Consider the following 15,574-nt stretch of genomic DNA (forward strand, 5'->3'; position numbering starts at 1 on the left):
TACCAAATCATTTTCCCTAACCCTCTCACTTTGCACACCACCTTGGCGAAAACACCCTATATCTGCCACTCTATCATCAAACACATTCAACAAACCTTCAAAATACTCACTCCATCTCCTTCTCATATCACCACTACTTGTTATCACCTCCCCATTAGCCCCCTTCACTGAAGTTCCCATTTGCTCCCTTGTCTTACACACTTTATTTAACTCCTTCCAGAACATCTTTTTATTCTCCCTAAAATTTAATGATACTCTCTCACCCCTACCCTTATTTGCCCTCTTTTCACCTCTTGCACCTTTCTCTTGACCTCCTGTCTCTTTCTTTTATACATCTCCCACTCAATTGCATTTTTTCCCTGCAAAAATCGTCCAAATGCCTCTCTCTTCTCTTTCACTAATAATCTTACTTCTTCATCCCACCACTCACTACCCTTTCTAATCAACCTACCTCACACGCTTCTCATGCCACAAGCATCTTTTGTGCACTCCATCACTAATTCCCTAAATACATCCCATTAATCCCCCACTCCCCTTACTTTCATTGTTCTCACCTTTTTCCATTCTGTACTCAGTCTCTCCTGGTACTTCCTCACACAAGTCTCCTTCCCAAGCTCATTTACTCTCACCACCTTCTTCACCCCAACATTCACTCTTCTGAAAACCCTACAGATCTTCACCTTAGCCTCCACAAGATAACGATCAGACATCCCTCCAGTTGCATACATATATATATATATATATATATATATATATATATATATATATATATATATATATATATATATATATCTAAAACACTTCACTTCCTCCAGTTTTTCTCCATTCAAACTCACCTCCCAATTGACTTGACCCTCACCCCTACTGTACCTAATAAAAAAAAAAATATATATATATATATATATATATATATATATATATATATATATATATATATATATATTATCACTGGGGATAGGGGAGAAAGAATACTTCCCACGTATTCCCTGCGTGTCGTAGAAGGCAACTAAAAGGGGAGGGAGCGGGGGGCTGGAAATCCTCCCCTCTCGTTTTTTTTTTAATTTTCCAAAAGAAGGAACAGAGAATGAGGCCAGGTGAGGATATTCCCTCAGAGGCCCCGTCCTCTGTTCTTAACGCTACCTTGCTAACGCGGGAAATGGCGAATAGTATGAAAATATATATATATATATATATATATATATATATATATATATATATATATATATATATATTTTTTTTTTTTTTTTATACTTTGTCGCTGTCTCCCGCGTTTGCGAGGTAGCGCAAGGAAACAGACGAAAGAAATGGCCCAACCCCCCCCCCCATACACATGTACATACACACGTCCACACACGCAAATATACATACCTACACAGCTTTCCATGGTTTACCCCAGACGCTTCACATGCCTTGCTTCAATCCACTGACAGCACGTCAACCCCTGTATACCACATGACTCCAATTCACTCTATTTCTTGCCCTCCTTTCACCCTCCTGCATGTTCAGGCCCCGATCACACAAAATCTTTTTCACTCCATCTTTCCACCTCCAATTTGGTCTCCCTCTTCTCCTCGTTCCCTCCACCTCCGACACATATATCCTCTTGGTCAATCTCTCCTCACTCATTCTCTCCATGTGCCCAAACCATTTCAAAACACCCTCTTCTGCTCTCTCAACCACGCTCTTTTTATTTCCACACATCTCTCTCACCCTTATGTTACTTACTCGATCAAACCACCTCACACCACACATTGTCCTCAAACATCTCATTTCCAGCACATCCATCCTCCTGCGCACATCTCTATCCATAGCCCACGCCTCGCATCCATACAACATTGTTGGAACCACTATTCCCTCAAACATACCCATTTTTGCTTTCCGAGATAATGTTCTTGACTTCCACACATTTTTCAAGGCTCCCAAAATTTTCGCCCCCTCCCCCACCCTATGATCCACTTCCGCTTCCATGGTTCCATCCGCTGACAGATCCACTCCCAGATATCTAAAACACTTCACTTCCTCCAGTTTTTCTCCATTCAAACTCACCTCCCAATTGACTTGACCCTCACCCCTACTGTACCTAATAACCTTGCTCTTATTCACATTTACTCTCAACTTTCTTCTTCCACACACTTTACCAAACTCAGTCACCAGCTTCTGCAGTTTCTCACATGAATCAGCCACCAGCGCTGTATCATCAGCGAACAACAACTGACTCACTTCCCCAGCTCTCTCATCCCCAACAGACTTCATACTTGCCCCTCTTTCCAGGACTCTTGCATTTACCTCCCTTACAACCCCATCCATAAACAAATTAAACAACCATGGAGACATCACACACCCATGCCGCAAACCTACATTCACTGAGAACCAATCACTTTCCTCTCTTCCTACACGTACACATGCCTTACATCCTCGATAAAAACTTTTCACTGCTTCTAACAACTTGCCTCCCACACCATATATTCTTAATACCTTCCACAGAGCATCTCTATCAACTCTATCATATGCCTTCTCCAGATCCATAAATGCTACATACAAATCCATTTGCTTTTCTAAGTATTTCTCACATACATTCTTCAAAGCAAACACCTGATCCACACATTCTCCCCTGGGATAGGGGAGAAAGAATACTTCCCACGTATTCCCTGCGTGTCATAGAAGGCGACTAAAAGAGGAGGGAGCGGGGGGCTGGAAATCCTCCCCCTCATTATTTTTTTTTTTCTATTTTTTTTTTTTTCCCCAAAAGAAGGAACAGAGAAGGGGGCCAGGTGAGGATATTCCCTCAAAGGCCCAGTTCTCTGTTCTTAACGCTACCTCGCTAACACGGGAAATGGCGAATAGTTTGAAAGAAAGAAAAGATATATATATATATATATATATATATATATATATTATTTAAATTTATTTTATTATGCTTTGCCGTTGTCTCCCGCGTTAGCGAGGTAGCGCAAGGAAACAGACGAAAGAATGGCCCAACCCACCCACATACACATGTATATACATACACGTCCACACACGCAAATATACATACCTATACATCTCAACGTATACACATATATACACACACAGACATATACATATATACACGTACATAATTCATACAGTCTGCCTTTATTCATTCCCATCGCCACCTCACCACACATGAAATAACAACCCCCTCCCCCCTCATGTGTGCGAGGTAGCGCTCGGAAAAGACAACAAAGGCCACATTCATTCACACTCAGTCTCTAGCTGTCATGTAATAATGAACTGAATCCACAGCTCCCTTTCCACATCCAGGCCCCACACAACTTTCCATGGTTTACCCCAGACACTTCACATGCCCTGGTTCAATCCACTGACAGCACGTCAACCCCGGTATACCACATCGTTACAATTCACTCTATTCCTTGCATGCCTTTCACCCTCCTGCATGTTCTGACCCCGATCATTCAAAATATTTTTCACTCCACCTTTCCACCTCCAATTTGGTCTCCCACTTCTCCTCATTCCCTCCAACTCTGACACATATCCTCTTGGTCAATCTTTCCTCACTCATTTTCTCTAAGTGACCAAACCATTTCAAAATACCCTCTTCTGCTCTCTCAACCACACACTTTTTATTACCACACATCTCTCCTACTCTATTATTACTTACTCAATCAAACTACCTCATACCACATATTGTCCTCAAACATCTCATTTCCAGTACATCCATCCTCCTGCGCACAACTCTATCCATAACCCATGCCTCGCAACCATACAACATTGTTGGAACCACTATTCCTTCAAACATACCCATTTTTGCTTTCCGAGATAATGTTCTCGACTTCCACACATTCTTCAAGGCCCCCAGAATTTTCGCCCCCTCCCACACCCTATGATCCACTTCCGCTTCCATGGTTCCATCCGCTGCCAGATCCACTCCCAGATATCTAAAACACTTTACTTCCTCCAGTTTTTCTCCATTCAAACTTACCTCCCAATTGACTTGATCCTCAACCCTACTGTACCTAATTACCTTGCTCTTATTCACATTTACTCTTAACTTTCTTCTTTCACACACTTTACCAAACTCAGTCACCAGCTTCTGCAGTTTCTCACGTGAATCATCCACTAGCGCTGTATCATCAGCGAGCAACAACTGACTCACTTCCCAAGCTCTCTCGTCCCCAACAGACTTCATACTTGCCCCTTTCCAAAACTCTTGCATTCACCTCCCTAACAACCCCATCCATAAACAAATTAAACAACCATGGAGACATCACACACCCCTGCCACAAACCTACATTCACTGAGAACCAATCACTTTCCTCTCTTCCTACACGTACCCATGCCTTATATCCTCGATAAAAACTTTTCACTGCTTCTAACAACTTGCCTCCCACACCATACATTCTTAATACCTTCCACAAAGCATCTCTATCAACTCTATCATATGCCTTCTCCAGATCCATAAATGCTAGATACAAATCCATTTGCTTTTCTAAGTATTTCTCATACAATCTTCAAAGCAAACACCAGATCCACACATCCTCTACCACTTCTGAAACAACACTGCTCTTCCCCAAGAGGTGAAAAAGAGGGCAAATGAGAGTTGGGGTGAGAATCATTAAATTTTAGGGAGAATAAAAAGATGTTCTGGAAGGAGGTAAATAAAGTGCGTAAGACAAGGGAGCAAATGGGAACTTCAGTGAAGGGCACAAATGGGGAGGTGATAACAAGTAGTGGTGATGTGAGAAGGAGATGGAGTGAGTATTTTGAAGGTTTGTTGAATGTGTTTGATGATAAGAGTGGCAGATATAGGGTGTTTTGGTCGAGGTGGTGTGCAAAGTAAGAGGGTTAGGGAAAATGATTTGGTAAACAGAGAAGAGGTAGTAAAAGCTTTGCGGAAGATGAAAGCCGGCAAGGCAGCAGGTTTGGATGGTATTGCAGTGGAATTTATTATAAAAGGGGGTGACTGTATTACTGACTGGTTGGTAAGGTTATTTAATGTATGTATGACTCATGGTGAGGTGCCTGAGGATTGGCGGAATGCGTGCATAGTGCCATTGTATAAAGGCAAAGGGGATAAGAGTGAGTGCTCAAATTTCAGAGGTATAAGTTTGTTGAGTATTCCTGGTAAATTATATGGGAGGGTATTGATTGAGAGGGTGAAGGCATGTACAGAGCATCAGATTGGGGAAGAGCAGTGTGGTTTCAGAAGTGGTAGAGGATGTGTGGATCAGATGTTTGCTTTGAAGAATGTATGTGAGAAATACTTAGAAAAGCAAATGGATTTATATGTAGCATTTATGGATCTGGAGAAGGCATATGATAGAGTTGATAGAGATGCTCTGTGGAAGGTATTAAGAATATATGGTGTGGGAGGCAAGTTGTTAGAAGCAGTGAAAAGTTTTTATCGAGGATGTAAGATGTGTACGTGTAGGAAGAGAAGAAAGTGATTGGTTCTCAGTGAATGTAGGTTTGCGGCAGGGGTGTGTGATGTCTCCATGGTTGTTTAATTTGTTTATGGATGGGGTTGTTAGGGAGGTGAATGCAAGAGTTTTGGAAAGATGGGCAAGTATGAAGTCTGTTGGGGATGAGAGAGCTTGGGAAGTGAGTCAGTTGTTGCTCGCTGATGATACAGTGCTAGTGGATGATTCACGAGAGAAACTGCAGAAGCTGGTGACTGAGTTTGGTAAAGTGTGTGAAAGAAGAAAGTTAAGAGTAAATGTGAATAAGAGCAAGGTAATTAGGTACAGTAGGGTCGAGGGTCAAGTCAATTGGGAGGTAAGTTTGAATGGAGAAAAACTGGAGGAAGTAAAGTGTTTTAGATATCTGGGAGTGGATCTGGCAGCGGATGGAACCATGGAAGCGGAAGTGGATCATAGGGTGGGGGAGGGGGCAAAAATTCTGGGAGCCTTGAAGAATGTGTGGAAGTCGAGAACATTATCTCGGAAAGCAAAAATGGGTATGTTTGAAGGAACAGTGGTTCCAACAATGTTGTATGGTTGCGAGGCGTGGGCTATGGATAGAGTTGTGCGCAGGAGGATGGACTGGAAATGAGATGTTTGAGGACAATGTGTGGTGTGAGGTGGTTTGATCGAGTAAGTAATGTAAGGGTAAGAGAGATGTGTGGAAATAAAAAGAGCGTGGTTGAGAGAGCAGAAGAGGGTGTTTTGAAATGGTTTGGGCACATGGAGAGAATGAGTGAGGAAAGATTGACCAAGAGGATATATGTATCGGAGGTGGAGGGAACGAGGAGAAGTGGGAGACCAAATTGGAGGTGGAAAGGTGGAGTGAAAAAGATTTTGTGTGATCGGGGCCTGAACATGCAGGAGGGTGAAAGGAGGGCAAGGAATAGAGTGAATTGGATCGATGTGGTATACCGGGGTTGACGTGCTGTCAGTGGATTGAATCAGGGCATGTGAAGCATCTGGGGTAAACCATGGAAAGCTGTGTAGGTATGTATATTTGCGTGTGTGGACGTATGTATATACATGTGTATGGGGGTGGGTTGGGCCATTTCTTTCGTCTGTTTCCTTGCGCTACCTCGCAAACGCGGGAGACAGTGGCAAAAAAAGAAAAATATATATATATATATATATATATATATATATATATATATATATATATATATATATATATATATTATACCTGGGGATAGGGGAAAAAGATTACTTCCCACGTATTCCCTGCGTGTCGTAGAAGGCGACTAAAGGGAAGGGAGTGGGGGGCTGGAAATCCTCCCCTCTTACTTTTTTTTTTTTTCCCCAAAGAAGAAACAGAGAAGGGGGCAAGATGAGGATATTCCCTCAAAGGCCCAGTCCTCTGTGTTAACGCTACCTCGCTAACACAGGAAATGGCGAAGAGTATGAAAAAAAAAAATATATATATATATATATATATATATATATATATTGAATGTAGGTTTGCGGCAGGGGTGTGTGATGTCTCCATGGTTGTTTAATTTGTTTATGGATGGGGTTGTTAGGGAGGTGAATGCAAGAGTTTTGGAAAGAGGGGCAAGTATGAAGTCTGTTGGGGATGAGAGAGCTTGGGAAGTGAGTCAGTAGTTGTTCGCTGATGATACAGCACTGGTGGCTGATTCATGTGAGAAACTGCAGAAGCTGGTGACTGAGTTTGGTAAAGTGTGTGAAAGAAGAAAGTTAAGAGTAAATGTGAATAAGAGCAAGGTAATTAGGTACAGTAGGGTTGAGGGTCAAGTCAATTGGGAGGTAAGTTTGAATGGAGCAAAACTGGAGGAAGCAAAGTGTTTTAGATATCTGGGAGTGGATCTGGCAGCGGATGGAACCATGGAGGCGGAAGTGGATCATAGGGTGGGGGAGGGGGCGAAAATCCTGGGAGCCTTGAAGAATGTGTAGAAGTCGAGAATATTATCTCGGAAAGCAAAAATGGGTATGTTTGAAGGAATAGTGGTTCCAACAATGTTGCATAGTTGCGAGGCGTGGGCTATGGATAGAGTTGTGCGCAGAGGATGGATGTGCTGGAAATGAGATGTTTGAGGACAATGTGTGGTGTGAGGTGGTTGGATCAAGTAAGTAATGTAAGGGTAAGAGAGATGTGTGGAAATAAAAAGAGCGTGGTTGAGAGAGTAGAAGAGGGTGTTTTGAAATGGTTTGGGCACATGGAGAGAATGAGTGAGGAAAGATTGACCAAGAGGATATATGTGTCGGAGGTGGAGGGAACGAGGAGAAGTGGGAGACCAAATTGGAGGTGGAAAGATGGAGTGAAAAAGATTTTGTGTGATCGAGGCCTGAACATGCAGGAGGGTGAAAGGAGGGCAAGGAATAGAGTGAATTGGATCGATGTGGTATACCGGAGTTGATGTGCTGTCAGTGGATTAAATCAGGGCACGTGAAGCATCTGGGGTAAACCATGGAAAGTTGTGTGGGGCCTGGATGTGGAAAGGGAGCTGTGGTTTCGGGCATTATTGCATGACAGCTAGAACTGAGTGTGAACGAATGGAGCCTTTGTTGTCTTTTCCTAGTGCTACCTCGCACACATGAGGGAGGAGGGGGATGGTATTCCATGTGTGGCGAGGTGGCGATGGGAATGAATAAAGGCAGGCAGTGTGAATTGAGTGCATGGGTATATATGTATGTGTCTGTGTGTGTATATATGTGTTTACATTGAGATGTATAGGTATGTATATTTGCGTGTGTGGACGTGTATGTATATACATTGTGTATGGGGGTGGGTTGGGCCATTTCTTTTTGTCTGTTTCCTTGCGCTACCTCACAAACGCGGGAGACAGCGACAAAACAAAATAAAAATAAATAAATATATATATATTCTTTTTTTTTTTTTTTTTTTTTTATACTTTGTCGCTGTCTCCCGCGTTTGCGAGGTAGCGCAAGGAAACAGACGAAAGAAATGGCCCAACCCCCCCCCCCCATACACATGTACATACACACGTCCACACACGCAAATATACATACCTACACAGCTTTCCATGGTTTACCCCAGACGCTTCACATGCCTTGCTTCAATCCACTGACAGCACGTCAACCCCTGTATACCACATGACTCCAATTCACTCTATTTCTTGCCCTCCTTTCACCCTCCTGCATGTTCAGGCCCCGATCACACAAAATCTTTTTCACTCCATCTTTCCACCTCCAATTTGGTCTCCCTCTTCTCCTCGTTCCCTCCACCTCCGACACATATATCCTCTTGGTCAATCTCTCCTCACTCATTCTCTCCATGTGCCCAAACCATTTCAAAACACCCTCTTCTGCTCTCTCAACCACGCTCTTTTTATTTCCACACATCTCTCTTACCCTTACGTTACTTACTCGCTCAAACCACCTCACACCACACATTGTCCTCAAACATCTCATTTCCAGCACATCCATCCTCCTGCGCACATCTCTATCCATAGCCCACGCCTCGCAACCATACAGCATTGTTGGAACCACTATTCCCTCAAACATACCCATTTTTGCTTTCCGAGATAATGTTCTCGACTTCCACACATTTTTCAAGGCTCCCAAAATTTTCGCCCCCTCCCCCACCCTATGATCCACTTCCGCTTCCATGGTTCCATCCGCTGACAGATCCACTCCCAGATATCTAAAACACTTCACTTCCTCCAGTTTTTCTCCATTCAAACTCACCTCCCAATTGACTTGACCCTCACCCCTACTGTACCTAATAACCTTGCTCTTATTCACATTTACTCTCAACTTTCTTCTTCCACACACTTTACCAAACTCAGTCACCAGCTTCTGCAGTTTCTCACATGAATCAGCCACCAGCGCTGTATCATCAGCGAACAACAATTGACTCACTTCCCAAGCTCTCTCATCCCCAACAGACTTCATACTTGCCCCTCTTTCCAGGACTCTTGCATTTACCTCCTTTACAACCCCATCCATAAACAAATTAAACAACCATGGAGACATCACACACCCCTGCCGCAAACCTACATTCACTGAGAACCAATCACTTTCCTCTCTTCCTACACGTACACATGCCTTACATCCTCGATAAAAACTTTTCACTGCTTCTAACAACTTGCCTCCCACACCATATATTCTTAATACCTTCCACAGAGCATCTCTATCAACTCTATCATATGCCTTCTCCAGATCCATAAATGCTACATACAAATCCATTTGCTTTTCTAAGTATATATATATATATGTATATATTCATTTTTCATTATACTTTGTCGCTGTCTCTCATGTTAGCAAGGTAACGCAAGTAAACAGACAATAGAAAGGCCCAACACATACACATGTATATACATACACATCCACACATGCACATATACATAACTATACATTTCAACGTATACATATATATACATACACAAACATATACATATACATACACGTGCATAATTCATACCTGCTGCCTTTATTCATTCCCGATGCCACCCCGCCACATGAAATAACCCCCTCCCCACACACGCACGCAAGGTAGCGCTAGGAAAAGACAACAAAGGCCACATTTGTTCACAGTCTCTAGCTGACATGAATAATGCACCGAAACCACAGCTTCCTTTCCACATCCAGGCCCCACAAAACTTTCCATGGTTTACCCCAGACACTTTACAAACCCTGGTTCAATCCACTGACAGCACGTCCACTCCAGTATACCACATCTTTCCAATTCACTCTATTCCTTGCATGCCTTTCACCCTCCTGCACAATCAAGCAACGATCACTCAAAATCCTTTTCACTCAATCCTTCCACCTCCAATTTGGTAACCCACTTCTCGTTCCCTCCACCTCTGACACATATATCCTCTTTGTCAATCTTTCCTCACTCATTTTCTCCATATGACCAAACCATTTCAATACACACTCTTCTGCTCTCTCAACCACACTCTTTTTATTACCACACATTTCTCTTACCCTATTATAACTTCATCAAACCACCTCACACCACATAGTGTCCTCAAACATCTCATTTCCGACACATCCACCCTCCTCCGCACAACCCTATCTATAGCCCACACCTCATAACCATATAACATCGTTGGAACCACTATTCCTTCAAACATAACCATTTTTGCTTTCCAAGATAATGTTCTCGCCTTCCACACATTTTTCAACCCTTCCAGAACTTTCACCCCCTCCCCCACCCTGTGACTCTCTTCCTCTTCCATCTGCTGCCAAATCCACTCACACTTCACTTCCTCCTAGTTTTTCTTCATTCAAACTTACCTCCCCAGCTGACTTGTCCCTCAACCCTACTGAACCTAATAACCTTGCTCTTATTCACATTTCCTCTCAGCATTTTTCTTTCACACAATATACCAAACTCAGTCACCAGCTTCTGCAGTTTCTCACATGAATCAGCCACCAGTGCTGTATCATCAGGAAACAACAACTGACTCACTTCCCAAGCTCTCTCGTACAAAACAGACTGGATACTTGCCCCTCTCCAAAACTTGCATTCACCTCCCTAACAACCCCATCCATAAACAAATTCAACAACCATGGAGACATCACACACCCTTGCCGCAAACCAACATTCACTGAGAACCAATCACTTTCCTCTCTTCCTACTAGTACACATCCCTTACATCCTCGATTAAAACTTTTCACTGCTTCTAGCAACTTCCCTCCTATAAATAAATAGTCCCAATTCCATACAAGACAGCAATAATACTCCACAACTTTGTTCTATTCGCTAACTCGTAGACCTACCTAATTTTCAATACCTCATCAGTTTAAACAGACTGCATGTTCCACACACAACATATATTTGACAAATCTAAATATGCTCGCAAGTTTCCCCAAAAGTGAGTTCAACTTTAAAGATGTTAGAGCAGAGCTGCAGCACCAGTATCACTATGGAGGTTTTCCATGACTTCCCAACTCTAATTTGATAAAATGCATTCATTAAGCTCAAATTAGTCTGTCATAAAGTGTCCTCTTGCCATTCAGATCTCACATTTCTTGATGAAAACGTCTACAGCAAGTTACTGCTAATATGTAATGAAAAAAAATAAGTGAAATATACTTTCATGATACACCTCATGCACTTTCAAAAGCAGAATTCCTTTGTAACAATTATCAAGATACATATGTTTCCCAGGGTAAAATAGAAAATCTAAAAATCAACCAAGGAAAGTGATATGCATGTATATAGTTTAATTTACCATCTGTGTATACCATTATTATCTGTGGTACATGCGTACTTTAGCAAGCACAGAAGTGAAACTAGTCTAGTATATGTAAGCCATCCACTATCCACTGCAGGAAAGCTTGTTTTACTAGGCATTACCGTAATGTACCATACAGTACAAGACTAGTATCATGCAATGTAATCAAAAACGATGCCAAGGAAACTGTCTCTTTACCAATGACTCTGAACTCACTTTTACTTACTATAATCACAACCAAAAAAAAAAAGTGCGATTTTGCTAGAGAACTTTGTAATTTAAGGCTGTGACCCATATCAACAAATCTTTTAAGAGAATCATTTCTAATTCTCAATATATATATATATATATATATATATAGACATAATTTCTCCTCAAACACTTATAGACATTTTGGTACTACTTTTTAGTATATTTCCAAACCCCCCAATAATAAAAGTTGCCCGAAAGAGGGTAGGGCTTTATAGATAAAAATTATAGAGCAGGCAAGAAAAAAATTACAAAACATCAAATAATGAAGCTTTCCTTACCCTTTTTCATCAAAACAAAAGCTGTTTGCAAATGTACAGGTAATGACATTAACTTACACTGATTACATGAAACAATATATTTCCCATATAACAAAAATTTCAATCATGCAAATCAAAGATTATTTTCATGAATAAACATGCATCCGTTCACATCTACAGACTTTTAAAGAAATCAAAGCAACTAAACAATATCAAAGTGCAATATCATGAATATCATTGGTAGTAAAGATCAAATCTACAAAGTCTGTCTTGTATGTATCAACTAAAAAGTCTCCTCATCCCATGTAAAATGTGGACATTCTCAACATAATAAATTAGATGCTATACTCAATTTCGAAAATTATCTAATCCACCTTACTTCCTTGAAATTAAGGATGGTCTGAACTAAATCAATTAAAAGAAACAGCAAAATATAAAATGGGGAAACTTTTTGTTTTTCTCTCTCCTATTCCCTCATGTTAGGTTGTTTTGAACTGGTTATGTTATGAAGCTGTATGATCTTGACCCAACAGTCCCAAGCTTCATCAGTGTTGCCAGATACAGGTTCAGAACCTAAGTAGACAAATTTTGTTGGCTTTTGTGCCTGAAGAAAACTTTTGTCAAACACTTATTTTGAGGATTTCCTAATTTGTAAAGTCCATATCCACTGAAAACAAACTAGCAAGCTTTTCTAACAGACCACCAACCAAAGATAGAAAAAAGTGTAGACCCTTAAATATTGATGCAGAATTAGGGACACAAAGGAGTTGTGTCTTCTATTGAAGCTGATTTAATTTTTAGCCTTAGAAAGCCCAAGTGAACAACAAACACTGATAAGGTCCAACATGCTTTGGAGAGTAAGCTATGGATAGATGCCATAGGCCTAATGAATTTAGCTGTCTGAACTAAGTTTAATGGCAATGCACTGTCCTGGGATTTTAAGGGAGGTGACATAGGTTTTTAAGAGGGCCATAATGTTTATGTTATGATGCAGTGGAGGCCTAGGGGGCATCACCAGCTACCACCCACGGCCACATGCGTGAGGTGGACGGCAGGAGCGGGCAGACCAGCCTGGCCTGTTAGAGGGCCGTGGGCAGTGTGGGCTGTGGGAGTGTGGGTCAGGGCGAGACGGGGGGGTGGTATGTGTGGAAGCGCGGGAGAGGTGTGTGTGTGTGTGTGCTTGGCGTGCGTGAGGTGCCAGAGTGCCACTGGCCTCGCACCCGTGGCGGGAAAATACGAGTGGTCCCCGAGACACCGACCTTCTGCCAGCCGCCGCGCGCCGTCACCACCACATACAGCAGGTACAGGTCCACTCCCTTCCCGTTGATGCGAGGCAGCCGCTTGAAGGCGGTCCTGTCGGGACACACATACCCTTATTACTTGACACTGCACATATACCACACCACAAATCATCAGCAAGTGCACTCAGGTACACACGGTAACGGCACTTACCCTCTCTGCTGATGAAACTCTTCAAGCTGCTTGAGAAACCCATCATATTCCCTGTCATATGCTTCGGCGTCTTTGTTCATTTCTTTAGTCATGTTTTCTTGTGATCACACACTAAAGCACTCACTCAGAAACACCGAGAACACATTTCTGGGGCAGGGCGGCAGTCACAGAGCGGAGCACTGGGCACTGTAGAAGCAGAGTCAGGACACACCGGCGGTACGTATTGTTCGCGAGCGGCTCACCACCACGCGTTCCAATACTCTGCCTCGGACGTCACCATCACCACAACGCACTAACACTCACAAATATATTTTCAAAGGTAACTTGCCAGATATTTCATCATTAACATAAATAATATTGTAAAAATAAGTTATTTTATTGACATTTACTGATTAGTCATGAAAACACGAAGAAAAATTAAAGTACTTTTTTTAGGACACGTACGATGGTGTTGGGAAATACAACCCCCATCTGCACCTAGCGACGGTCGCGCAGGCTCTGAAATACTTTATTGATTAACATTACAATAAATTCGTTTCGTGCTCTGATATGAATCCTCACTATGATAGACCTAGTGCTGATACTAAGACTCAAGCTCCAGGGAATCCTTCAATTCCATACGGCGCTCTTATCAACCGCAAAAACTGAAACTCTTTGTTCGTGTCCACAAAATGGCGGACGGGAGGAAATGACATGGGCGTCACCTTGGCCTTCCTGATGGCTGATAATTTATATTTTATTATGGTACATATAATTGGATATAAAGTCTTTGGGTCACTTAGGAAATGTAGAAGGTGCAAAGGGCGCGCGCTGAAGGGTTTCTTGACGGGTGACGCTGAGGGGGCCCGCGACTCGCTGAACGCTACCCTCGCAACAACCATCCCAAATTGTATCGACCAACTCAAATTGTCTCGCCCGGTCTCCTACGCCACCTCCGACCTTGTGAACCCAAGAAAAGACCTCTATCGACCTGATTTCCCCCCAATTTTTATTTAGATCCCATCTCTTCCTGGTGAGGAGCTCCACCAGTTCAGAATTCAGCGAAGCAATGAACAGCCGAAATTCAAACGTGCAAAGAGTGGCCCAGACTTTCAGGAGGAGCTGGCCCCAAGGAGGACACGGGGAGGTCGTCCCGTTTTCTTTAAATACCTCGTATCCCAATCCCAGGGTTCGTGCCCCGCATAAAGTGTATGGGTAATATCATCACTATACCTTATGAAATCGAACTTTCATGGATGTTCCTGCTACACCTGATAACTTTAATAACGGAACAGAGTCGATGGCGGACTAACACATGACGTCACTGTTACGTAACCATAAGGGAGCAAGCAGGAAGCCCGAGTTTGTTCCCTCGTAAATTATTGTATGTGTAGGGTACATTCCGACTAAATTGTATGCGACTATGGCCGGATTCTACGGTTTGAATAAATGATAGGACTACAATGATAATGCTCACACATTTCAACAATAGATTTACTCATATGCACCATACGTTTTTTGGGAACAAGTGTTTCTACATGTTGTACAACAGACTATGTTACTTCATTTAGTATGTTATGCAAGTTTCAGTATCAGTACATTGATAGACTTATATATTAGAATGTGTCAATTCTTTAGAAGTAATGATTAGATTCTGGAAAAAGTTTTCAGCCTGAGCTAAAAAGCTTGTGGCCTAGGCTCGACTATTTTGTGCCGTCAACATTCCAGGATCTACAAGTCAGTCAGACATTCCAGGATCTATACAAGCCAGTCAGTCCAAAATTTATGGTCTCAATCTTTTTTTCTTTTTGTTCTCGCTGGCCCAAGTCTGTTGCGTCTATGTCTTCTGGGGTTTCATAATGACAAGACCATCCCCAATTTCATAGTGCTAATTCTTTTACGCCCAATAAGTTAAGATTTTATTGTCCTGATGTTTGCAATATGAGACTAGAGAACAGATAAGATGGATGTATGAATAATATTTCCACTAGCTAGCAAGACAGAGGCTAATGCTGTTCAGTAAACATAC

General features: G+C 42.2%; 1 protein-coding gene across 3 annotated transcripts in view; it reads right to left on the bottom strand.

Moving 5' to 3' along the window:
* The window catches only part of Bap170 (Brahma associated protein 170kD), a 284,703-nt gene extending 270,871 nt beyond the window's left edge, over window positions 1–13,832 (bottom strand). For all 3 annotated transcript variants that reach the window (XM_071662586.1, XM_071662584.1, XM_071662583.1), the window contains exons 1-2: window positions 13,567–13,832; window positions 13,374–13,467 (exon numbers count right to left, since the gene is read on the bottom strand). In XM_071662586.1, the coding sequence (XP_071518687.1) occupies window positions 13,374–13,467; window positions 13,567–13,658 (186 nt within the window). In that variant the 5' untranslated portion in view covers window positions 13,659–13,832. The remainder of the gene's footprint in view (window positions 1–13,373; window positions 13,468–13,566) is intronic.
* Between the last annotated feature and the right edge of the window lie 1,742 nt (window positions 13,833–15,574).

This window comes from Panulirus ornatus, chromosome 6 (genome assembly GCF_036320965.1).
Source record: "Panulirus ornatus isolate Po-2019 chromosome 6, ASM3632096v1, whole genome shotgun sequence".
In the NCBI taxonomy this organism is placed as follows: domain Eukaryota; kingdom Metazoa; phylum Arthropoda; class Malacostraca; order Decapoda; family Palinuridae; genus Panulirus; species Panulirus ornatus.